This window comes from Chionomys nivalis, chromosome 13 (genome assembly GCF_950005125.1).
Source record: "Chionomys nivalis chromosome 13, mChiNiv1.1, whole genome shotgun sequence".
In the NCBI taxonomy this organism is placed as follows: Eukaryota; Metazoa; Chordata; class Mammalia; order Rodentia; family Cricetidae; genus Chionomys; species Chionomys nivalis.
In genome coordinates, this window is record NC_080098.1 from 20,179,395 (window position 1) to 20,206,905 (window position 27,511).

At 44.9% G+C, this 27,511-nt stretch overlaps 1 protein-coding gene across 5 annotated transcripts in view; it reads left to right on the forward strand.

Moving 5' to 3' along the window:
• Window positions 1–27,511, forward strand: part of Frmd4a (FERM domain containing 4A) — a 581,866-nt gene that overhangs the window by 386,538 nt on the left and 167,817 nt on the right. For all 5 annotated transcript variants that reach the window (XM_057787201.1, XM_057787203.1, XM_057787202.1 and 2 more), the window contains one exon: window positions 14,809–14,874. In XM_057787201.1, the coding sequence (XP_057643184.1) occupies window positions 14,809–14,874 (66 nt within the window). The remainder of the gene's footprint in view (window positions 1–14,808; window positions 14,875–27,511) is intronic.

Genomic DNA, 27,511 nt, shown 5'->3' on the forward strand with positions numbered 1-27,511 from the left:
GGATCACCATTTTGGATTGAGGTAGAGGTAAGAGCCAGTACCTGACTGTTTTGCTTCTCTAACCTTCAGTTTGAATCCCAATGTCTGTCTCTGGGTTTGTTTTTTTTTTTGGGGGGGGGGTTCATTAATCGTGCTACAAGTGTGGACCAGGAAACAGAAGTAGGAAAGCTATAGCCACTTCACCTTCCCCCCCATCCATACGCATCAGTGGCTTGCTTCCTCTAGCTAGGTCCTACTTCCTAAAGGCTCCGCAATCCCCCTAAATGAGCACCATGAGCTGGGATCAATTAGTCCAAGACAGAAGCTTGTGAGAGGTATTTTCATTGCAGACCTTAATGTGAAATCATGTGGGCATAGGGACTACAGAGAATATACATGTTCCCAAACCTGAGTTCAGGGACGTTTCCTCAGAAAAGAGAAATGCAAACCTCTCAACAAATGCAGATTCCAACCTATAAATCCTCTTCTGCAAAAATATGTACTGAGTGCCTATAATGGCAGTTAAATTTTTATTTCAGGCACACACATATTGTCATCTTAATGTCAATAAAATATTTGGAATACAACTGTGAAAACTTGTTGTTTTATGAGACCCACATTGCAAATAGTGCAGTGTGGTTTCCATAGATCGCAATACAGCCAAAAATAAGCGTAAATGCAAACAAGATGGAAGATTGACTTAAGTATTGGATAAAGTCTTATGACCAAGAAGATGTCCTTAGTTTCTGAGCACACAACTGCTCCACCCAAACAGCAGCAATACATGTAAATGTTTAACACATAATAAAACAATGGCTTTTCTTTTTCTTTTTTACTTTTGGCGCTGGGCACTCTAACTGGGCTCTTTGCGTGTTAGCAGGTGTACTACTATCTAGCTACACTCCCAGTCACAGCATGATTTTTCATTTGGTGAGATAAGGTCTTAGGTAGCCTAGATGAGCCCTATCTTCTGTTTGGTCTGTCCCCAGTCCTCACAGGCCCGGATTGTGGGCATTGTGGGCATGCACCAGCATGGCCAGCGTGTGCACAGTGCTGCAGTTGTGTATGTTAGGCCAGCACTTCGCTCAGACCCGTCAACGTTACATTTTAAATAGAGGATATTTGATTACACACGTGTACACAGGAAACTGGAAATTTTTTTTAAAAAATGGATGAGGTATTGCCTATTAGTCTGGTGTGTCACGTTCTTAAAAAAAAATTCATGTGTAGTAAATAAATGTTATGTCTCACCCAACTGGGTGTACTATTAGAGGAAACAACAGGTTCAGATATCACCTATTAAAATGAATACATTTTCTAGAAAAACCTTGCTTACACCTGTGCACAAGTGTTCACGTCTTGTCCATCACGGCTTATAAAGAGGAGGGAGGGTGATCTTAGAGATCTTGTGCGGCACCTTCCCTGAGCTCAGCAATCCATTCTACAACCTCCTGCCTTCTGTCCCTCCTCGTCTCTGTGACCACAGGATAACCCACTCCATTTTGAACAGTGATGTCTGTTTAGCAAATGTCCTTTTATTGAAACTGTCTTCTGGGGCTTCTACCCACTGACTACATTTCTTGGCCACCAGAGAAACAGTTTTTCTCCTCTCTCCTGCATATCAAAGTAGGAAAATCTCTCCTTCGTGCTCAGGACATCTCTGTTTCATATCTGTTGTCTCCCTGCAATGGACAGAGCCTCCCTGTGAACACAGGAATGCAGACAGGAAGATGACCCGTGCTGGTCATCCTACACTATAGTTTTTGATACAGAGGCTGTGAGTATATTTTCCCTGCCAGTCCTGGGAAGGTTAAGTTTCTGGACTCGTTACTCTTTCTTGGACTAACCCCAGTTTATTTTCTGTTTCTATCTCTTTTTTTTTCTTGCATAAAATATTGTACCTGTAATTAGACAGAGAGTTGAGAAATGTTTTGACTCTACTGGAGTGTGAAAATGCTTCCTAATTCCCTTTTCCCAGATGTACTGGTTTTGACCCCCAAACAGAAAAAAAAAGTAGCTCCCAACTTCTACACGCTAAAGCTGCATTGAGCCCTCTTTGCTATTTGCAGATTTGATGAGCCCGCCTTCTGTGCTTCTTTACAAATGGCCGAGGAGAGACAGCCAGATGAAGAAAGATGGCCTATGTTTTAGTACCGCTTTCTCATTTATTTTCAAGTGTGTTTGTGGTTAGATCCTGACCTCAAGCGTTTCCCATCCCCCTTCCAGGCTGTGCTAATTTCTACATCGGTTAGGATAAAACTGATCCGGAAACAGTGTTCTGTGGCTCCGTGCAGTTCTGCAGGACTTTCGCCACCCTTCCGTTCTCCAGCTCCTGGCTGTCGCTCTTTCTGCTCATCCCGAGCTGCCCTCTTCCTCCGGCGCATTGCGCGGCAGATGTTTCTGGAGTATGTCGTGTTCGTTCCCATTCTGGGCTTCTTAACATCCTGCCGCCTCTGCCAGAGTTCTAGCTCTGTGGATATTACTTACTCACCAGGGGTCGGTCAGCTCACCAGGTGTGAGTTAGGGTCTCTGCAAAGGTCATAGTCTGCTCGACTGAATTTGGGTGTGTTTCCAGAGAGGTAGGGCTGGGAAGTCAAACTCACTCTGACCACACGGCCACCATCCCATGGCTGGGGTCCTGGACTGAATAAAAAGGGGGGAGACAGCTGAGTGTCGGAATTCTTCCTTCTGCCATCTGACCTGTCAAGCTGTGAGCGAGCAAGCTCCCGCAGCCACAGCCGCCCGCGAGTCACCCTGCCACTGTGCTTTCCTTGTGATGGAGGGCACCCTCACATCGTGAGCCCGGAGAAGCCCTTCTTAGGTTCCTTTTGTCCCGCACCTTGTCACAGAAGGACAGACACTAGCGCAGTCCCCTCTCCTCACCCCCAAAGCATCTTCCCACCCTTGCTGTCGCCGTGACTGCCTGTTTATGTGGGCTTTCCTCTACCCATAGAAACATGGGATTTTTCGAGACCAGCCTGGTCTACAGAGCTAGTTCCAGGACAGGCTCCAAAACCACAGAGAAACCCTGTCTCGAAAAACCAAAAAAAAAAAAAAAAAAAAAAAAAGAAACATGGGATTTTTTTAGGTATAGTGACAAAATTGGGTTTGTCGTTATGTAGTAATGACATGCCTGAACCATGATAAAGCTACCACAAGCACTTGAGTGAACACGTAGCGTGGTAAACATTATTGCGTGTGATCCTTCAACTCCTTTTCTCTTATTACAATAAATTCCTCAAGAAGAAATGAATTAGTCCAAGGAGACAAACCTCTTTTAGCCATTGGTGTTATAGTTTTATTTCATGTAGACTGTTAGTGGTCTTTTAATTAAACTGTAATTATGTGCTAATTAAAGAATTTTATCTTGAAAATATTAACCCTTGCCGGGCGGTGGTGGCACACACCTTTAATCCCAGCACTTGGGAGGCAGAGGCAGGCAGATCTCTGTGAGTTCGAGACCAGCCTGGTCTACAAGAGCTAGTTCCAGGACAGGCTCCAAAACCACAGAGAAACCCTGTCTCGAAAAACCAAAAAAAAAAAAAAAAAAAAAAAAAATTAACCCTTCATTATTACCTTCGATTGCTTTTATTTCGTTTTTCTCTTTTAGATGTATTTTATGTTTTATGTGTATGAGTGTTTTGCTCACATGTATGTATGTGTTCCATATACATGCCTCCTGCCCATGGGGATCAGAAGAGGGCATCACATCCCCTGACACTGGACTCTATGGATGGTGTTGTGAGCCACCTTTGGTCACAAACCCTGGTCCTCTGCAAGAGCAATAAGTGCTCTTAAACCACTGAGCCATCTGTCCGGCTGCACATTTATCTTATCTTTTTGTGGAATGAAATTGGTTTTTAAGATTATTTTTAATGTATTCAAATCATAACTTGGCTCATTACTTTTGTGCTTAGAGAAACTTAAATAATCTGATATGTAAGTTTTGATTTCATTACGTAGTGTCTTACTTTTTTTGTTTATAATAGGGTTAGGGTTTCACATTGTAGCAATACTGTCCTGGAATTCACAGAAATTCTCCTACCTTAGCCTCCCAAATGCTGGGATTATAGGCACGAGCCAAGATGCCTGGCTTTTTAAATTTTTAACGTAACCATCTGGGACTTCCCCTCGGGGACAGTGGCGTGGTCTGCTTATTATGTTCTTTTCACACTCCCCTTTCTTGATGAGAAGACAGAAACAAATCAGAAACTGAACTGTTCTGAGTTCCTCTGTGAGCCAATGTCTGCTCGTTGCAGATGGGAACAGTGGGGACTCCATCCATATTCCGCCTTGCCTTGCTTTGATCACGCCTTGAGGAGCTCCCACTGTCCTTTGAGTCCTCGTTTTAAATATCTCCATCCCCATAAAAATGTGTGCTGAGCTGTAACTCTTCCCCAGAGACTGTGTGCTGCTGTTGCTCGTCCAAGTCATACCCCACCTTTGGGAGTTCTCCATGCAGATTCCCTGTGTTTTGAGTGCAGAGGTCTCTGCTTTCTCATTGAATTCTCTTCCTCCTGTCACCCGCCACCTTTTGACTTTTGAAATCTGCATCCTTTGTAAATGATGTCTTTTTAGATCCATAGACTCAGCCTTATCTCCTTTTATTCAACCTTATCTTTCTCCTGGCTAGTTAAGACTGTCTTTCTGAAGCCTGGGGTCCTGGACTGATTCCCCTTTCAACTCTAAACAGTCGTCTAAACAAAAGCTAGACACTTCTGTTTTCCTTTGGGGGGGACCCCTTTTTCTAAACAGTCGTCTAAACAAAAGGAAAAGTAGATACTTGTGCTTTCCTTTGGAAAGATGGGGAACTCCCTCTTCATCCTGAAAGAAAGAAAAACCAAAAATAAATAAATAAAATAAAACAACAACAACACACTCCTCTGCTAAGATCTTGAAGCCAAGATTGAACTTGTATGTCAATGGTGAGGTATTAATTTCTCCCTTCTTGTTTTAAGGCAAGCAGGGGGCATTAGGAGCATATAAACATTCTTTGTGTGTTCTGTATTTTTAAGGTTTATACCCCATTGAGGCACCCTTGCACATCTATAAAGGCTTGTGTACTGTAAGATGCGCATGTATGCACATGTATGTGGATGCTATCATTAGTAACTATGTGGGTTTGTTTGCATGTGTGTAAGAGTAGCACTTGAGCATTTCCAGCACCCTCGGTCTTAGTGTCCCTAAGCAGCTTGTCTTCAGCCAACTCTAATATTACTTTTCCTTGTGTGAGTATTTTGTGTGTATGTGTGTGTGTGTTCACGTATATGCAGGTATATATGCATGCACGGGTTGCTCCTGAAAATAGACACACATGCACGCGGAGGTCAGAGAACCACAGTCCTGATTGCAGAAGGTACAGGAGCCATGTCAGAACCCAAACGGGACAGCCTAGTTGGGATCCTGGGGGTGTCCAGCTGGTCAGAGTGGAAGGTTAAAAAAAATACTGCTCCCCACTAGGAGCTTGGAGACCTTCCTTGTGTCTGTCCACCACTCTGCAGATGACACCTTTGCTCTAAAATCGAAGTCAGGATCCAGGTGCTTAGCATCACTCCCAGCTCATGCATCTGGATCTTCCGGCGTCTGCTTCTTCCTGACATTCATAGGGTGTTGGGATGACAGATGTAAGGATTGCACTCTCCACCTTGGTCCTTGGCTTGATATGGACTGTGCAGACGTGACCTTCCACACCTGAGGTACACCTTCACGACATCCATGCTACCAGCCTGGCCTCCCTCACTGTGCTCTTTGGTTAGGAAGTGAAGCATGCCCTTTCTTCCCCACATCCTAAAATGTCAGGTCAGAGAATCTTGTAGAATGTTGTCCTCCAAGCTTTATAGCCATTATCGTCTTAGTCAGAACCACCTTGACCACCTGGAAGATACCTTCAAGGTTGGGCTTGTTGACTTCTGTTAGAAGCGGGTGAGGAGGGTCTAATTAGACCCTAATCTGAGACCTCAGAGGTTCCCTCCTGCACTGCCATGCCAACAGTGTGATTCTACCCAGCTGCAAGTGCTCTAGTGATCTCCTAGACTCAGGGAGTACCAGAGGATGTGTGGGAGCTTAACCGAGTAGGCAATGCTGTCTCCACATCTCTGAAGAAGTCGTCATCCATGCTGAAGAAAGACTTATCAGCGGGGCAGTTGTTTGGGGGTCACTCATACTCCTGCAAGTAACCCTCACTCGTGCCGTGTAAGTAGGCTGAATAAACTCATTGATTCGCCGAGGTGACTTTTGGGAGAATCATATTTTTGCTCCATCCTGGTTTAGTATTTGTATCTTGGTTGAGTAGGCATTTGGTCCACCTGCCCAGAAAACATCACACAACAGGTATACTTATCTGTAAGATCCCTGCAGAACCATTTTTAGGTTGGTTGTACTCACCTCTTCCTTGTCTGGATCCATGTGTCATCTTCTAAACATTAGGCCTAGACACTGAGTTTACGTGTTTCTAATCCGACTCTGATGCAAAGCTTAAGATGCCTGGGTTCTTAGGCCTAAAAGGAGCATGTCTTTAAGTGTTTGCACTTTGGGCACCACGGTGGGTTAAAGTACAGACTGGCTATTAGTAGTTCAGATCCCAGCAGGATCATGTGCACAGGATTACATGTCAGGAGTTGAGGCTTCAACTCACACAGGCCTCTAAAAAATTGTTCTCACCTCAAACATAGCAACCCCAAGCTGTCCCATGGCATGAATGTGGCCCAAGACCCTAGGTCTCCTTTCTGCATTATCAGGAAAAAGAAAAAATAAAACCTCAATTTCTCTTTTTGCTTTAGACAAATAAAAACCCAGGGGCAGGGATGTCCTTAGAATATGCTTGCTGCCCGGGCGGTGGTGGCGCACGCCTTTAATCCCAGCACTTGGGAGGCAGAGGCAGGCGGATCTCTGTGAGTTCGAGACCAGCCTGGTCTACAAGAGCTAGTTCCAGGACAGGCTCCAAAACCACAGAGAAACCCTGTCTCAAAAAACCAAAAAAAAAAAAAAAAAAAAAAAAAAAAGAATATGTTTGCTGGAGAGCCTCAGGGACACCCCATCCATACCTATAATCGTCCCCCCATGCGAGTGTGCAGAAGATTTGCGATCGCTGATTCAACTTGGACATCACACTGCTTTGTCATGTGAATTCCCTTCTAATAGAGCCCCTCGGGAACTTCCCTCTGTCCTGGATGAACTGCAGCTGTGTTCTTCTGCCAAGGGCCTCCATGGCACGCCTGTGTGTGCTCTTCTTGATCCAGAAGCATTACATAAAGACAGAGACAGCGCAGCCTGAGAGAGGCCAGAGCAAACGAGGGACAATGTCAGTCTCTCCAAATGAGTCTTCTGGTGGGCAGCACTTGTGTTATCTGTCTTTCCTCTGTCTCCCTTTAATATGCTAATTATTTTATTATGCGTGTGCATGTGTGTGTACCTGTGCATGCAGGTACACATGTCATGGATAGGTGTATACGCCCCTTTCTGATGTCCTTTAAAACCCCACCTTACGCCCTCCCACTCCCCATTGCATGCTGTTTGGCTCTAAGGCTGCTGTCCTTCAGCTAGCAGTAAGAATAAATTCATTTAATCTCAATCTGAGTTGGGACTAGGTCTTTAGTCTTTCCCAGTGGATTTGAACACCCCAACACATTAATGCTAGAGGTCGGTATTGGACATTTTTGTCTATCACTTCATCTCTAACATCTCTAGTTTACTGATTCCGATAGGCTAGCTGGTCAATGAGCTGCAGGGGTCCATCCGTCTCTACTCCCATAGCACTTGGGTGACAGGAGCTCACCACTTGCTGGGCTTTGGACATAGGCTCTGTGGATCTGAACTCAGCATCCTGGTGCTTATACAATAGATGCTTTATCAACTATGCTGACTCCTCAGATCCAGTATGCTAATGCTTTTTAAAAGTGGGCTTAAACTTAGATAAGGGACAGTCCTAATCAAAATGGACATTGTTTCTTCTTTTACCTTTAGACACTGAGCAAAGGGGGCTTTCTGCCCACTGCTGTTAGGTCAGTTATGTCTGTGTGCATGCTTAACAGTGGGAGGACTATTCTTTCTTTCTTTTTTTTTGATAGAATATTATTCATGTTGTAATTATAAGCAGAAAGCTTTTGGAGTTGAGACAGGATAGTACCAAGTCAGACTCAGTCATTGGGGACTTGCTCCTTGGTGGTTAAATCACATTATTTCCCAGCAGTTCAACATCCATGTTTAGAGCAATGAATGCTGGGAAAGGCAGCCCCTAGGAATAGTCCCTCGGTTTGCTGAATTGGTAACTGGAGCATAGTGATTGCTTAATCTTCACCAAATGAGGCCAGGGTCAAATTTTCTTTCTTCTCCCCCCACCTCTCGGAGACAGAGTTTCTCTGTAGCTTTGGAGTCTGTCCTGAAACTCGCTTTGTAGACCAGGCTGGCCTCGAACTCAGAGATCCACCTGCCTCTGCCTTCCAAGAGCTGGGATTAAAGGCGTGTGCTACCACTGCCTGGCCCTTCAGCTTAATGTTACTTTTGTGTAAATTAATGATTTCCAAGTACGCTCACTGGTCTGTATGACCTCAGTTATGAATTCATTCCTTCAGCCATGTCCTCGTCTCTCAGGTCGGCCACGTCCTCGTCCCTCAGGTCGGCCACGTCCTCGTCCCTCGGGTCGGCCATGTCCTCGTCCTTCAGGTCGGCTGTGTCCTCGTCCTTCAGGTTGGCTGTGTCCTCGTCCTTCAGGTCGGCCGTGTCCTCATCCCTTGGGTCGGCCGTGTCCTCGTCCCTCGGGTTGGCCGTGTCCTTGTCCCTCGGGTCTGCACAGCAAGTCTGCAGCACCTCACTCCAGCTGTTTCTTCTGTTCTTCTGCTTCGCCATCTCTTCCTTGTATTTCTTCTTCTTTTCACGAAACCAAAGGTAGACCTGCTTGTCTGTCAAGCTAAATTCAAATGACAGAGAAAAATAGTCTTGCACTGTGGGACTTTTTCTTAATTTAAATTTTACCCACAGAGTGTCCAGGAGCTGCTTGCTGACTGGCTTCTTGGGACCCATGCCTTCGTTTTCCTGCTGGGCTTGTTTTTTTGGTCTCACTTTCAGCTTCTTTCTCTGTTCTCTGTCCCACTTTGTTCTCCTCTGTCCTTTCGCTTTGCTCCCGCAGAATCCTTCCCATTGCTGTCGCAGGAGGTGTGTGATTTGTTGGCTTCTTTTCACGAGATTCCAACTTTTCGGTTTTGTGATCTTGATGGCCAGACTTTTGCTCATGATGTGAGTACGCTTTCAGATCAGATCCTCTAGGCTCTGAATGGTTCTGGAAGGAAAGATCAGAAGGCTCCCAAAGGACGTCCTTGTCTCTGGAGAGTACCGAAGCCTTGTGTGACTGGACTGTCACGGTCGGGAGGACTATTCTTAACCCGTTAAACTGCCCAAGTCCCTTGTCATCTGGGTGTTTGCTGTCAGCTGACCCTGCAGGAGTTACTCTGTTGCAGGCGTTGATCTCCTCGTGCCTGGGAGATGCTCTACGGTTATCGAGACTTTTGTAGCCTTGCAACCTTTGCATTTCCATTTCAGTCTTTGGTCCTTTCGTTCTCCAAGGAGGACACTGGAGTAGAGAGAGTGACGTGAGGTGATGCTTTGAGATGACTCAGAAGGTTGGAATTCCAACAGAGACTCATGTTGGGAAGTTGTAGTCATGTCCTTGGAATTTCCTTCAGAGCCAGCACACAGCCTGGGTCAAAGGTCAGATTGTGAGATGCTGCTGGAATGCATCCGGCATCCTTACAGCTAGTGGTTTGAGGGACCCTGTGAGCAGGAAAGATGTACATTTTTATTTCTAGTCTCAGCCTCACGCTGTTGGGACTCCAACTTCCCCATTTGGTGGTAGAGGTCTCAGGGACCGTGTTTAAGGTTAACTGATTCTTATTTTATGCAATTCTCACAAGTCATTAATATTTCTCATATTAGTGTCCCATCAACTGATCTCAAATATGCAAATGAATCAAACCGTGGTACCTCTCTTTGGTTTTAGTAGACTTAGACAGACAGTAATGTAGTCACTAGGTTAACATGATTTGCAGGCCTGTGCCTGTACCCTGAGCACCTGGCCTCTCCTCGCACATCCTCTTCCTCTCCCCCCAGACTCCATAATTCTTTCAGTGTAAGCTAGTTTCAGAAAACTGAGAAACTATAATGACATGTATTATTAGTTGAATTTTTCTTAAGAGAAAGAGAAATAGAAGGTATAAGCCGGGCTGACCTCAAACTTGCTATGTAGCCAAGGATGACAATAACATCCGATCTTCTGCCTCTGCTTCCCACATATTGGGATTAGAAGTAGTGTTCACAACCGTGCCCATCCCCTTTTAGTGCTGGAACTTGAACCCAGGGCTGCTGCGTATTGGGCAGGAGGCACTCTATCAGCTGAGCTAAATCTGCAGCCCCTGGTTGACTGGTTTTTTAGTTTTTGTTTTAAACCAGAGACCTTTCTTCCTAAGTTCAGGATGTGCTGAGTTCTCCAGGTTGAGTTACTGTAGGCAAAAGTGCATCGCACATAGCATGGAAGGAACCGTGAGATGGCACCATTTCCTTAGAGCTGTCCTGGACGCGTGCATCCAGTACCATAGGGGTCATTAGTTGGAAGACAAGAAAGTGGGAAAAGAGGGCAGTAGATAGGGTGACTAAAGCAAAAGGGAGGGGATGGTGAGATGATGGCTCAGCAGGTAAAGGTACCTGCCTCGAAGCTTGACACCCCGAGTTCAATCCCTGGAAGGTTTGTTCTTCCCCGTTGGTTAATTTTGTTATCTGCCCATTTCATACATGCCTAGAATGAATTCTGATGACTTTTCACCCCTTTATCTCCTCCCATCCCTATCAACCCACCCACCATCCTCCCAATCCCTTTCCCAGATTTATAACCTTGGGTTTTGTTTTGTGACCCATTTAATCGGGGTCATCTGTGTGACTATTGGGTGAGAACTATCCCCTAGGTCCTGGAAGGTCATCGGAAGGGCTTTTTAATGGCATCTTTCCCATGGGTTCTGGGGATGAAACTCAGTCTCTTATATTTGCAAGGCAAGCACTTTATAAACAGCCATCTCCCCAGCCCTCTAAAGTACTTGGTTTTGTGTTAAAATAGGCACTATTAAACTGATTGGCTGAGGAGCAGTCTTGTCTGCCCTATTCGGTGTGGCTAATCTCTAACAACACCTTCACCTTTTTGAGCCACCTTTTAACTGTTTTTTTTTTTTTTTTTATTGATACTTTCAGGTTAGCATACAAAGTAATGAGTTTCATTGTGTCATTGTTTTGCTGTTGTTTTTTTTTTTAAACAATTTGTTAAATGTGTACAGTACACAGCTCAGGCAGGTAGAGAGAACCCACCCCTAAGCCAGAAGCTTTCCACCTCCTATGTCCTCATATATCATCCGCTATTCTCCTGATCCCTGTCCCTGTACAGGATGGTTTTATTGGCAACTTTATCATACACAAATCATTTCATATCTGACTATATTACCTTTTCCTGTTCATGAGTCTTGTCTTCATGAGTTCACGTGTGTCCTAACAGCAACGTCAGACACCTCACTTTCAAAATAACAGTTCTTCAAGTATGCCTAAAAATGACAGAGTACTTGGCATGCCCACGTTACTATAGAAGGTGTAGGCAGCAAAGTGATTTATGGTTAGAACCAGAGCCAGCTGACGTCTATGCTCAGCCTCGCTCTCTGGAGGGTTTCCTTGAGGGTGATTGCCAGGGCTCCCATTGTGCCTGTGCAGCTGTAAGCAGGGTTGGGGGGGGGGGCAGTATTATTTTACAATTGTGAGGGCTGAGAAAAAATTCTGGGTGCCTAGCAAGCCAAACAATACTACATATGTCTGCTCTTTGTGTGCACCCACAAGGGTGAGCCTGCTTTGAACTGATGATGAAAACTGGGTGCTCCGATCTTACTGAGAAGGAGACAATGAACAGGTGTCCTTTTGAGACATGAACCACAGTGGTGCTCTCAGAGGAGAGCTGTGCCTTCCATCGTGACTCAAAGGGCTCTTTTCCGACTCCTCTCCACGCCAACTTTGGTGGGGTTATGTTGCTTTTTGCAAGGGAGGCGTGGAGCACACTTGCAATAAATAATACATCAACATCTCAATACATAGTTACTCAACATAGCAAGAAGATAAAACAATGTTATTTAATTTTAGTGGTAATTTTATTTTTCAGATGAAGACATCTGAGAGGTAAACTTTTAAGTCTGAAACTTATGTACAATGGTATATTTTGATAAAGTGAGAGCCTTCTTCCTTTTTATAACTGGGTGGCACATGCCTTTAATCCAAATTCTGCAGAGGCAGAGGCAGACTCTCTTTGAGTTATAGGCCAGCCTGATCTATGTAACGAGTTTCATGCCAGCTTGGGCTACACAGTGAGACTCTTTCTCAAAATAAAAGCCAACCATATTTGCTACAGCGATGTCTGTCAGGTATCAATTTGTTTTCATAAAAATTATTAGGATGTGATTAAATACCCGAAATCTTGTGTATATGTCTAGACTTTTACCATGGAATAAAGCTAAACTTAATGTTGGAGAGTTGGAAAGGCCAAACAGCATTTCCTCTGCAAAGCTTCTCTTGCCCTCTTCACTCTTGAGATAGGCTGTTATATACTACAGGCTGGCCAAGAACTTGATAGAGGGCCAAAGATGACTTTAAACTTCCTGATCTATTGATTTTTATTTGTTCTGTTTTGCTTCTTTATTTTTGTTTGAGAGTGGGTCTCATGTACCCTAGGCTGGCCTCGGTATCATTACGTATCACTATGTAGCACAGAATGGCCTTAAACTCCTGATTTACTTCCCTCCACCATTGAACTGCTGGAATTATGGGCATAGGTCACCTTCTCAGGCCTGTGATGAATGTTTTCTTTGTTTTGAACGAACTTCAAAATAGCATGCATGATGGTTGTACCACATTCCTTCCTAGGACACACTTATACACAATGATGCTAATGAGAGCTGGATGGCTATAGTTCTAAAATCATATCCAAAGTCACTATGTCGTGACTTAAGGTCCTGTTATTACTAGAAGTTAGCATTTCTGATGTGACTTTTTTGGATGAAAGAATCAATTCTAAATGTTGGCATAACAGCATAGATTTCAATCTAATTTAAAGTTGTAATGACTTTCATTCAACTCAAAAAGGGAGTGATTGAAATAAAGATAGGGTTTTTGTTGTTTTAAATAACTTCAGCCTAGGATGTCTCTATGATCAAGGCTAATGGGGTTGCTGGAGTCGTATAGGACTCAAAGGTCAGAAGAAGACCTCATAGAGTCATATTATGCCTGAGGCCACCTCACTGAGCTTGTATTTGCAAAATAGCAAGCCCAGAGGCTGAAGTTTCCCCCCTACTTTAAATCTGTTTTAATCCCTTTGTTGGTATCTGGGTTATGTAAAACTTGTCTGCTGAGTCATTGATAGCACTCAGAATGAAGAGCCCTTTGGGATTAGGCATCCGAACAGCAGTCTGACTTAGCGTCTCAACTGGAGAGCTCTGAATGATGGAAGGAAGAAAGAGAAAAAGAGGGTATTTTCTCATGGGATTCCAGGACACCTTTGGACTTGTTGATGGAATAATTCACGGGAATAAGATGTGGTGTCTTTTCTGTCTTCCCTGAACAAGGACTTTGATGAAGAGTGATGGGGCTAGGGTCTACTTGAGTGCATCCTTCCACGTGTTTAACGTAACTGTAGCTGGTCACTGGGGTAAAGAGCGGTCCTTAGAGAGTCTGGAGAGCAGTGGTTCTCCACCCTCCTGATCTACAGCTCCTGATTTCATACCCTCCTCATGCTGTGCTGAGCCCGAACCATAAAGTTGTTTTTGATATCATTTCATAACTGTAATATTGCTACTGTTATGAATCATATCATAAATATCTGATATGTATTATATCTTATATGTGACATGTGTGAAAGGGTTATTCTATCCCCCAAAGGGGTCATAACCCACAGGTTTAGAACCGCTGCTGTAGAGTCGTGTAAGATACCGAGCTGGAAGGGGCCTACAGATCACTGAACCTCAGCAGCGGTACTGGATCCAGCTAGTAAAATCCAACTGCCTTTTTTTTTTTTTTTTTTTTTTTTGTACAGAATTTTGGGATACTATGTGCAAAATCTAGCCATTATCAAAATTAAAATTTGGCAGTTAAATTAAACTGATTATTATCTTAAAAATAAAGGTAATAATCAAAGTCTACAAATCCTAACTCTTACTCTACCTTACCATTATCCATGCTTTGTGTGTGTATGTGGATATGGATGTATTTGTGTTATACAAGTGTGTGCAAGTACAATCTATACATATATACACATGTGGAGGCCAAAGGTCGACCTCAGGTGGTATTCCTTAACATCTTGTTTCTTGAGACAGTCTCTCTGGCCTAGGGTTTGCCAGTTAGGCTAGGCCTCAAGGAAGACGATGAATTGAAGACAGGATCCTGAGCTTTGCCTTTTGTTCATGGTGACAGATGTTAAGGAGTGGATGGAGGCTGAGTCACACCACCATCCAGCAGTATGTTACAGATGTGCTGCTGATTCATTTCACATTCTGCTCCATGGGTTAGAAACACCTGAAGGCCCAGATACCACCTGTGTGCCATTGTCTAACAAGTTCCATCAAACCAGTTGGTACACAGAAAGGGCTCCATAAATGTTTTCTGGAATGACCGACAGTTCAGCCAGGTCTTGGCTTTACATGGCCAATTCCCAGTGAGGGAAGCCTCAGCCACGGGATGGTGCCGGGTGGAATTCAGCCCACAGACCTTCGAGAACGTCATCTGACTCCTAGATTCCCCATGACCACTGTTTGTCTTCTCCCACAGATGACGGAGGGCCGTCGATGTCAAGTACATCTCCTTGATGACAGGAAGCTGGAGCTCCTGGTACAGGTACGTCCCTCTGGGCCCACTTTCCTGTTTCTTCTGTGATTATTGAACGTGCTGCAGAGGCAGATTTGGTAATGGACAAAAGGGGTTGTCTGCTGTTTTATGTCTCTGTCTAGCCAGACCTGTGTAACAATGGCTGGGACATGCCAAGGCATTTTGTGTGTATGCTATTTTTGCTCGTTCTATTTCTATGTACATCATGCCTCTGGTGTTCAAGGCCAGATGTATATATAACCTATTGTTAAGAACTTATAGAAAAGGCACTTCCGCAGCTACCATTAACTATTCTCTCTGCTTGGAAGGAGCTAACAGCATTGTAACCTAAATAACTCCTGTGTCACTAAAACCCATGCAGTCTCCCTCAGAGAGGAAAGAGTTCCTTCTTTACAAATTAAGCTTTTGTTGTGCCTAAAGAAAGGAAAAACAGCTCTGTTCTTTGGCTGTCCCCTGAGGGCTAACAGCCTCCCTTTCACCCCGTGGCTTGGGTTGCTGTCTCCATCAATGGCAAACATTTTGAGAAACTGAGATGAGAAATGTATATATATACACACACACAATCAGAAGGTCACAAAAGCTTTCAGAATCCCGGGTCCCAGCTGTGCTCACCTGGCTCTTGAGAAGGTCATTGCTTTACCCAGAACCTCAAGAATGATGGGATAATTCCATGGCTTAAATACTGTTGAAATCTGGTTCAAGTTCAACTTTAATGACTCTTTTGATTTTATATTCTCTGTTATCGTTCTCAGGCTAGTCTACTTTTTTCTCTCTCTCTCTCTCTCTCTCTCTCTCTCTCACACACACACACACACACACACACACACACTTACATTTTCACGTGTGTATTGGGATTACAAACAAAACACCAAGTCCAGAGGCTGCCGGACATCTTGCCATGAAGATGGTTCAGTTCATCATAGGGATGGAATGCTGCCTGTGTGTTCATTGTCAGGGCACACAGGACACAAATGATTCATATGCAGACTTGTCTCTGTAGCCTTGGACTTGCTGCTTGCACTTGAAAAATGACCCAATTACCAACTTTAAGAGTTCATGCTTTCAACAGGATTCCAATAACAAAGCTGTTATAAATGTGTTACAGAAAATTGGGAACTCATAATCGCATCACACACACAGCAGTTATTGTTCTTGTGCTGATGGGATTTCTCTCCGGCACTGTCTTATTTATATATGTTAAAGAGTTGCAATTTTAATATACACACAATGCTATGTACTTTACTTTCCCACGATCTGTGTCCTTCCTCATGTTTCCTATGTCATGGTGAATTGTTATCTTTGCTAAGAGCTGAATAAATTCCAGAAACGGATATATCACTGTTATCTAATCACTCACCCATTTAGGTGCATTTAAGGTTGCTGTTTTTCTGCCTTACAATTTTCCCACTATTACAAATAAGTGCTACGATTACCTTATCGTCATGTGTAGCTTGCCCGCGTTTTAGATTGTGCCCTTATTAGGCTGGACTCCATGGCCTACAGCCTGTGAGCTGATTTGGCTGAGTGAGACATTACAGGGGAAATGTACCTTGAACTGCAATTTTTCAAGTCGAGGAGCCTTCCACTTGCTGACATTTGGCCCTTGAGGTTGCTAGGAATCTGTGGAGGAGTTTATAGCGAAGTGGTCTGTGGGGTGTGTTTCGCATGCCTTTCTGAAATCCAAGCTTGGGGGCTTAGAAGCCACCCTTCTGGAACAGGAAATGAGATCACGAATAGCAGCTCGGTTACTGCTCACTGGCAAGCCGCTCTTGGGAGAGTATGAATGGAGACAGCTGAGATGACTTGTCCAAGAAAATTTAATTACTGATACATAATTTGAGAACAATTAGTTTGAACCCTCTAAAGTCAAAAGAGTATTGCATTCGGCAATCAGAAAGCTCATGCTCCCCCCACCCTGTGTGGGAAACGCTTTCCCATTTTGTAGTCTGTCTTCCTAGAACTCCCGCCTTCCTGTATCTTGTCCCATGAGCATGGCTAATTTCTGTTCTGTCTACAAACAGTTCACAGCGTGGACGGCCTTCCCCATGCTCCCCCCCACACCCAGTGGCTTTCATAGACCCTCCCTCTGTTCCTCGGGAGACTACACTTAGCTGCTCCTGATTGGAGATCCTCCCTTACAACCCAAGTCACACCTCATTAGCATGGCTTGTGTGGTAACCACTGTGTCCTTGGTACCCAGGCTGATGTCCGGCATGTGGTGTCACCAGAGGCATCTTCTTGCTTCCTTGAGGGACGTCTTGTCATAGTACCAACTTAGGATACACTTCAATACTGACAGTGTACACACGTGTACATGTGTGCACACACACATATAGAAAGATTCGAAACGCCATGGCAGAGTGCGCCTCAGTGTAACGGGGAGAAACTAGACTAAAACTATTGGACAAAAGCCAAATTTAACATTAGCATTTTTCTTCCTTCTCGCAAAGTTCTTTTGTTCAGCATTACAGTCCTGTTCTCCACCCCATGCGGAACAAGCTCTGGGCTTTAAATGGCACAGACATCTCAACTCCATACCTTTGTGTGGTCATTTTATCAATATTTCAGTTAGTTTACAAATACTGGGTGTCATTATGGAAATGTTGTATATATTCATTGCACTTGGCTTATATTTGTGCCCCACTGCCCCCTTTTACTCTCTTCCTCACTCATGCTGGTCTCCTTGCTCCCCCAAGCATTCTGCCTTGCGTGTGCCTGCAAGCTTGTGCACACAGACTTCGTCCTTAAATTCATATTCTACATATGAAATAAAATGTACAATTTTTCCTGTCTGTCTCTATTACCCTTTTACCCTCCCTCTTTAGACTGTTTCCTCCCCCATCCCATAGTCTCCATTCTACTTTTTTGTCGTATATATTCAAATCTAGATTCTACATATGAGAGAAAACCTAGTATTTGCCTTTCAGGCTAATAAGGATTGTTTTACTTAACATCTGCATAGCCTTAGATGCAACATCTGCTTTCTGGCAAAGGACGTAGCATGGTGAACTCTACATCAGCATGAGCCTTAGATGCAACATATGCTTTCCGGCAAAGGACGTAGCATGGTGAACTCTACATCTGCATAGCCTTAGATGCAACATCTACTTACCTGCAAAGGGTGTAGTTTTGTTTTTTCTTTTATGGCTGACTAAGACCACATTTTACATATTTACCACATTTTCCTTATCCATTCCTCTGTTGTGGCATCTCCTGGGCTCCAAACCCTGGCCATTGTGAGTCGTGCTGAAACAAACACCGATGTGCAGGTGTGGTACTTTGGTCTGGACTCCCCTGTCATACTCTTGGTTTTGAGATTTTATGTTCACAGAATAATAAGGTTAGACACTAAAATATAGAAATATTGAAAGTGTTTTCGTCACTTTTGTTAAGAATAATTCTGGAATATTTGTCATAATTCTTGGACTAAGTACTTTTTAGAACATTTTGCCCGGAGTCCCAGATCTGAAGCGGGAAGGATAAGAGCATTTTCCAGGCCACATTTACCTGGCAAAGTTTGTAAGCACAGGAATCAAGTTTGGAGGGATCATTTGTTTCTCGCAGAGAAGCAAACAGGTTGGTGCAAGTTGGCCAACCGAGAGACATTCTTGAGAAGTGGCCGAGGGGCCACTGCAAGTCGGCAGCTATTTGAGATGATTTCAGGAGCCTTCCCCTCAGACTCCCAGAAGCACGCAAAGCTGTAGCACAAATGTCACAGAAGTTAGCTGAATTGACTTCAGTTGCTCACTGCCTCTTGCTGAGCGATGCCTCAGGGTGCTGGGAACAAGACAGGCACATAAATAATTTCATGTAGTCACGTAAACTTGAGCACTATTAGCATAGCACTTCTAGAAAAGAAGGATGTGGCCACAGTTCTGTCATCAGACACTTAACCTGTAAAGTAGCTTGGTATCACTGAAGGAAATCTGCTTCCAGATCCCAGTTGCCCTAGTAAATGAGCCTGACCCCTATGAGGGAGGACAGGAATCAACAGAGCACCTGGACCACCTGCCGGGAGGCTAGCCTAAATCCCCAGGCAACTTTTTTGATACTGTAGAGCTCCTTATGTCCTTAAGTTTCCCTCGGGACAGCCGGAGAGGTGACATGAGTGTTCACCCCACATCCTAAATGTGTCCAGGTCACCCTCCAACCCATAGTGCCTTGCTCTGTCATCCAAAACTTCCTAATACTGACATATTGACTTAAAAAAAAAATCAAAGCAAAAGAGAAACCTTCGTCAGAGTAAGAGGCCACCCTCATCTGTTTCTGAGTCAGTGTCTTCCTGAGGCCTTGGTAGCCAAAGCTGGGACATCGGGAATGTTTGTGTTCAGCTCAACTTCTCAAGTCTTGTCTTCCTATGGTTGCGCCTTTAAAATCAGCTTTTTCTGATTGGAATGTGTATTTGCAGGAGCATATAGAAAGAGACAGAAAGGGTAAAGGGTGGGGCAGGGGAGCTGGGGAAAGCGGTGCATGCCTATAATCTCCACATTCATAAGGAAGATACGGGAACATGGCTCCTATAATCTCCGCGTTCAGAAGGCTTGAGACCAGCCTAGTTTACAGTGGCCAGACAGGCTCCTTAGCCAGATCGTAACTCAAAACAAAGCAATGTGTTTAGTGCTGCTGAGAAGAACTTAAGAAGGACTTAGAAGGATTTCCGTACACTGCAGGCCTATCGGCAAAGCCCTAGAAGCTGTTCCCAGGGAAGGCTCTGGACCTCTCCTCCTGGGTGTCAAAAATAGACTGCCTTCGTTTTCAGTAGAACCGAATGGTGGAGGGGCGGCTCCTCCTACCATCGGTCTCTGGAGGCCTGGGATACTGGACCATTTCCCGCCTGACAGGAAGACAAGCTAGTGCAAGAAAGCAGACGCTCGCCTTCTTAGCCCAGACCGCCCTGCGCGTCCCTGCTGTTCTCATCACTTTTCATGATTAGAGATTTTTCTCTGCCAATTCTCTCACCTCACATAATAAAGCTTTGCACACTTGAGGCCTATCTGCCTGCGTAGAGGGCCACCGCGGCCTTTGATTCCCGCTGTGTCTGGAAAGATGCGATGGGACGTGAGACAGCATTCTGAGTTTCATTTGCCTGAAGACGGCCATGCCTGTCCCCTCCAACCCAGTCTCTTGGTGGCTGGTGGCAGAAAATTCCAAACTGTCCATTTCTTGTAATAAGGGAACCAAGAACACCCACAATTCTGAGAAGTGGGGGAGACTCTAAGGAGTGGGTGTTTTGGAGCAGATGTTAGGAAGATAAACTAGACGGCGCCACCATTTCTTGTGCCTCTAATCCTGGAAAGGTTTGTAGGGCAGAAGCTTCTAGTGTCCCTATGCTTGTAAGGCAAGCACGTTAGTTACTGACTAACCTCTCTATCCCCTCAGCCCTTTCGTTTCCCTTGAACTCAGTTTCTAATGAAGGCATGCCCAACCTTTTGACATCACAACATATAGTGTCATCCATAATGTTCACATCTGAGAACCTCAGAGCAGGGTCCCAGAAAAGAAAAACCACAAACTCGTCAAGTCTCACAGCTATCCAGAGATGCATTTGATGGCAGTGGACCAAGGGCTTTCGTCCTGTGAGCCGTCTGGTGTAGACACAGGACAGTAGGTGAGGGGATGGTTCCCATCCATGCTTCTCTCCAACAGAGACCCTGGTCTTTATTAGTCTTTTTTTTTTTTTTTTTTTTGGTTTTTCGAGTCAGGGTTTCTCTGTGGTTTTGGAGCCTGTCCTGGAACTAGCTCTTGTGGACCAGGCTGGACTTGAACTCACAGAGATTCGCCTGCCTCTGCCTCCCGAGTGCTGGGATTAAAGGCGTGAGCCACCAACGCCCAGCGTCTTTATTAGTCTTAAAGGTTAAAGAAGTTAGTGTGGGCTTTAAAGAAAGTAGTATTTGGAGACAACATTGACACACTGCCTACTATGAACTAGAAAAACAGGCGTGTACTTATTTTTTAAAAAAATGTCTAGACTCCAGGGGCTGGAGAAGTGGCTCAGCAGTTAAGAACAGTGCCTGTTCTTCCAGGGGACCTGGATTTGATTCTCATCTCCTGCATGGCAGCTCACATCTGTCTGTAACCTCAGTTTCAGGGGACCCGATACCCTCATAAGGACATACATGCAGGCCAAACGCCAATGTTCATAAAAAATAATTGATTAATAAAAAATGTCTAGACTCTAATAGTGCCACATAGAGTAAATGATCAGACTTCGTGGGTGCGTGCCTACATGCTCACTGTCACAATCTCTCCTTCATACCCACGCTTAACCTCATGGTCCCCACTACATACGCATGCTTACCCTCACAGTCCCTGTACATACACACGCTTATCCTCACAGTCCCTGCTACATACGCATGCTAACCCTCACAGTCCCTGCTACATACGCATGCTAACCCTCACAGTCCCTGCTACATACACACACGCTTAACCTCACAGTCCCTGTACATACATATACACGCTTACCCTCACAGTCCCTCCTACATACACACGCTTACCCTCACAGTCCCTCCAACATACACACGCTTACCCTCACAGTCCCTCCAACATACACACGCTTATCCTCACAGTCCCTGCTACATACACACGCTTACCCTCACAGTCCCCGCTACATACACATAGACGCTTACTCTCACAGTCCCTGTACATACGCACGCTTATCCTCACAGTCCCTCCTACATACACATGCTTACCCACAGAGTCCCTGTACATACACACGCTTACCCTCACAGTCCCCGCTACATATATACACGCTTACCCTCACAGTCCCTCCTACATACACACGCTAACCCTCACAGTCCCTGCTACATGCACACACGCTTATCCTCACAGTCCCTGCTACATACACACACACTTAACCTCACAGTCCCTGTACATACACAGGCTTATCCTCACAGTCCCTGCTACATGCACATACGCTAACCCTCACAGTCCCTGCTACATACACACGCTTATCCTCACAGTCCCTGCTACATGCACACACGCTAACCCTCACAGTCCCTGCTACATACACACGCTTATCCTCACAGTCCCTGCTACATACACACACGCTTACCCTCACAGTCCCTGTACATATACATGCTTACCCTCACAGTCCCTGTACATACACACGCTAACCCTCACAGTCCTTCCCCTGCCACTTCATGTTTAACATTCTCAAAAATACGGTGAAAGGATTGGTTTCTCCTAAACAAACCAGGAATTCCCCGAAAGCACATGTTGCCAAGAAAAAAGAAAAAAAGCTGATTCCATGTCTTCTCAGCTGAGCAGTGTGGGCAGATGGTGTCTTCCGATTGGCTGGCTGGTCCGTCTGCTGAAGCCTGGTCCATATCTGCCATCTGCTTCCGTCTGTGCTCCATTCACCAGGAGTTCCTGCCTCAGCCAAGGGCTAGAGATGCATGCAGAGGCCAGGAGCAGACAAAAGGACTGAGCATCATACACCTTCTGTCCTGGACCTCCCAGGCCACCTCATCAAGAAGAGCCAGAGGGGTGTGGGACAGCACCGCAGTGAGCTGACCTCTGCCTTCCGTGGGATTGCCAGCTTCATTTATTAGGGTCTGTTCTGTGAAACAGGCACACTACCAAATGAGCAAAACAGATGTCTCTCCAGTCCCTGGGGGTGGCCAATAATATTTAACATCTTAAAGGCACATGGGAAAGCAAACAAATGTGACGATAGCGTATAGACAGATGACGTGATGGTAATTCCATATGCCATCAAAAGTTCATTTACCAGCGTGGAAGGATAAGAAACAGTTCATGAAGTATGCACGTGTGGATGAGTAGTGTCCCCTTTGGGGAGTAGCAGGGCGATGTCAAACCTTCTTCTCTCCAGCAAGGACTTTAAACATAATTTAGGGGGTGGTGGTAGTTAGCGAGCACCTCTTTCTGTGCTGGATGAAAACAAAGGCAAAGGCCAGTCCTCCCTGGGGGTTGTGAGAGGGAGCAGAGTAGCAGGGCAAATCAGATTGATGCTACCAGCTCAGCCAAGCACAAGAAAGGGCGAGGGTGGAGAGCAGGCCATTTCAGCACCTCCAACCCCAGGGCTAACTAGTCCAGGATTTTGGTTGCCTAGCAACACCTCTACCGAGCTCCCATTCCCCCAAGCCCTCCTGCTTCCCCTCGTACTGCTCCTCTGTGCCCCGTTTCTCCCTTGACGTCAATTTTCGTGTGGTTTACAAATGTACTCATTGAAAATTGCCAATATTTGGCTCAAAGCAGAAACTGAAAGGAGACTTAGCAAAGCAAAGGAAGATATAGTAAAGTTCCCTTCCTTGGGAGCGCCCTCAAGTTGCTTTCTATCATTTGATTTTGGCTTGGGTTTTCCTGCGGGGTCCTTTGCAGAACCATTTCCACATGTCCTCTTGGATAGTGCTATAAGAGGAGACAAAAGGACCCTCGCGAGAGGCCTGTGAACTGTGTTCCTGGGTAAGGAGAAAGGAAAAGGAAGTTGATGAGCGAGACAAGCTAAGCCCACAGCCCCACAGCACAGGTCAGTAGAATGTGAATAACCTTGCTGATAGAAGAAACAAATGAAACACACACACACACCTGTGCACACCTTCAAGGAAGGTTTGGAAATGGAGAGGAGAAGCCGGTCTTCATGGAGAGAATGAGTGACAGAAAGGAACCCAGAGGTTAGCACAACCAGCGTTGGTGCTGGCTGGTATCTTAACTCTCAGACTGGTTTTGGTGCATTGCCCCATTGAGATACTAGCTCACCAGGTTGGTGTCTGTCCTGCATGTTATGTTATGGCGATCCAGCTTCCCTTCCCTTTGGGGTAAGAGTCCATGTCTAGGCTTGAAAAATGATTGTTTAGACCATGTCTTGCCATCTTAGTTGCTGCTCTATTGCTCTGAAGAAACACCATGACCAAGGCAACTTTTATAAAGCATTTAATTGAGGGGTTGTTTATCATCTTAGGGGGTTAGTCCATGATCATCATGACAGGAAGCAGACAGGCATGGCACTGGAATAGTAGCTGATAGCCTTATTTCCTGACCCACAGGCAGCAAACAGAGGAGGGGGCACACCTGGTATGGATTTTTGGAACTTCAAAGCCCAGCCCCAGTGACACAACTCCTCCAACAAGGTCACACCCACTACAACAGGCCTTGCCTACTAATCCTTCACAAACAGCTTCACCAGCTGGGGACTAAGCATTCAAATATATGAGCCTGTGGGGCCATTCTCATTCAGAATTACAAGTCTAGGCACTGCTTCTTGTTCCACAAATGGGCTGATTCGTCTCTGCATACTCCAGGGTGGTGGGGACAGCTCTCCTTTTTCCTGCATTTCTCCCCATGAATCCTATCCTCTCTGGTAAGGAAGGACCTGGAGCATGTGGAGGCAGATGTGCTCACTTCACTGGGGCTCATCACGTACACCCAGCACAAGGTGAGATGGAAGTCTGATGAGGGGGCAGCATCCTCACCTGTGAGAGGTGACAGAGGACAGGACAGGAAGTGGATCTCAGCACTCTCTTTTGTGCAATAACTCCTCAACCCTTAACCCACTGCTTTCCCACTTCACACTCAGCACAGAGCTGAGGACTAAACCATCCCAGCTGTATGGATGGACTTCACATCCTACCTAGCCCCCATCACACACCTCTAGACACTTGCAGATCTCCATGACAGCTCGTATGTGTGGTGTGTCCAACGGCACACTCAATCCCAGTACCTACACCCTCCTCGTCAGATCTAGGTGGCATCTCCTACATCTGCTCTGAGTATGAGCTTCTGAGTCTGTAGTCAACCACGTGCCTACACCCATGGTTCACTGATTAAATACATCCCTCATCCCTACACCTTACAGTATATCCCCTTCATAAAGGCTCGGCCTTCCTGCTCCTCAGCAGAGAACACCCCATTGTAGACACAGTGCTTCTCACAGGCTTACTGTGACAAGCATGCATGGAGTTCTGAAGTAGCACTTGCGTCCCACCCTGTGTTGCCACCAGTGTGTCTTACACAGCATTTTCCAGAAGCTCTGTGACCCGTCTCTGCTCCAAAGCTACTCAATAGCTCATCTTATTTGAATTTCTCTTTTGCTTCTCAAGTCCCTCCAAAATCTAGCCCATTCCATGTTGACAAGAGGTGGGACATCAAGCAGGTGAAACGAGGGCTGTGCTGTGGTATCACAGTTGTTGCTGAAGATTTCTAACTGCAATGAATTGAGTCTGTAATTATGAGCAAAGATAACCACAGGCCTTTTCCAGAGTCTTAGGCCAGTGCTTCTAAAATTTCTTTCAGCTACAAAGTCCTTTGCCAAATATTCCATAGAGGTTTTACCCCACAAATTTGTCTGTTGTCACTAGTAGACTCCTAACAGAGACTAACCCATGAATTAGAAATTATTATTCTACATAGATACAAGGTAATAGAAAATTCAAGTGTCCTTTATGCAAATATATGCATTCATACTTAGTTAATGCAAATTGATTTTTAATTGCATAAGAAATTTTTCAAATGTTTTGGGAAATGGTATGTCATTGACTTATCATTATATTGGCTAATTTAGTTAGCTAACATTTATTTCTGTACCTGGTTCTAGTCTATGAGCTCAGTATTTTGCTGGAGCATCCAATCAGCCCCTTCACTCTACAACACAGGTGATTGTTAGTGTTCCCATGTATCAGTTAAGAAAATCAGGACACAGAGAGCTCGTATAACTTATCCAGAGTTTCACATCTGGCAATGGTGGAGAGCCAACTTAAAGCCATGCCTTCTGGCTGCAGAGTTAGAAAAAGGCTCCAGAACGCTGAGACCGTGAGTGTTTAAACCCCAGTCTGGCACTTAGTAACTCAATGACATTGACCAGTTGAGTGGCCTCTTTGAGCTTCAGTATCTTCCTTTGTAAACTGGAACAATAGCTTCTAGCTCCTTTAGTTCTATTAGTAACTCAGTGCTAATTTGTGTTTCGTACACTTCTGACTATGTGTGAATGAATCTGAGCATGTGCCATGCCCCGGAGAACCCCTGGCACCTGGCAAACATCTCTCAGCTGGAACCCAAAGCTTATATTGAGCCACCTGGTAGCTATGACAACCTTGGCAATCATTTGCCTTTGCTGCCTCATCTGTAAAATGGGAATATTAGCCTTGGCTTGGGGGAAGGGTATGTAGAAGACAATGGACTGTTACATCGTTTGTAGGAGTGTTATTTCTAATTAATTTGTCTTCCATGTGACTGTGCTCAAAACTTCAAGCCATATTTGTAGCATTCAGCTATGGTCACTGAACAAGTAACGGACTAACGGTCCATCAAAATACACTTTAATTGCCTGACATCATCACCTGATCTGTTTACAGGCACTGGTCACTACTGCTCGTCTTCCCAATGTCACATATAACTCACACAACAAGGTCATAAGATGGTGAGGGAAATGTATGTGCATGTGTTTGTGCAGGATCTAGATAACCATCTAGAGGACTGGATTAGGTTTTGTGTTCCAATGATGTCAAACCTGATCGCTCATTCTTCTCGAGGATAAAACAGGGGGAAATAAGCTTGACAGTTGCCATGACATGCTTTATAAATGACCCATCCTTAGTACTTCATGTTAACTGATGGTGAAGAACAAGCCTATATGCCTGGATCATACTGGCTAGGATCTGTGGGAAAGTTAAAAACGGAAGGCACATTCTCTTCCTTATAAGCAAGGCCGTGATTGAATTTCTCGGCCTGTGACTCAGACTCAGGTTACCACAAGTTCAAGGCCCTGTATTAAGTGCTATTTCCCAGGAGGCCTGTGTACCTTTCATAAAGGTTGCAGTCCCCTGACCCACATTTTACAGTGCACAGTGGGACTGGTGTGGGACTGGTGTCTTGGGGCATTCAAGCACATTCTGCTCCGCTGCAAGGCTCAGAGTCCTGTGTGACAGAGAAGGCTGCTGGAATGATAGCAACCTCCCAGAATTCCCTGGAGAACTCTATTCCCCTAAAGAATGCTTCGGGGCCAGTACACACTGATTAGGGATTTTTTTTTTTTCCTTTTAGGGAAAGCAGTTTTAAAATTCCATGTGGAGTCCTTTGAGCGTGGTAATAGACCAGTATCGTGATCGTTCACTTTTAAATTGCTGATGGATTGTAAGATATATTGCTGTAATAAACAGGGCCATATGTTGGGTTTATCAAAAATCTGTATAAGCATTCCTCCACTCTGACCTTCCTTCTGCTCAACAGTGTCAGTGGTTTAGAGAATGGCCAAAAGACTAATATCTCCATATTTCATGCTGGGGCCATTGAGAACTGCAGTGACCCTCGAGAACACCTGGGAACCTCATTCCATTGCACCACATGTTACCACACGTGACTTGCAGAGTCACACAGCATGGGGGAAACTGCTGCTCTTCACTCCCCTCTAGATATGAATCGATTGACCCATAAATTAACGCATATCTTGATACTGAAATGCCTTCAGTATTATTGATTGGGTCTATCAAATGCACACACTCATCTAAACACTTATGCAGACCAATAACACACATACACACATGTACTCACATCCATGTGTTCTTATACCCACATAAACACATTGATACTATCACAGTACTCACATGTATACACAAGTACACATGCATAGAGCACACATATATATATATATATATATACCTAGACATAAATACACATACATATATACATACAT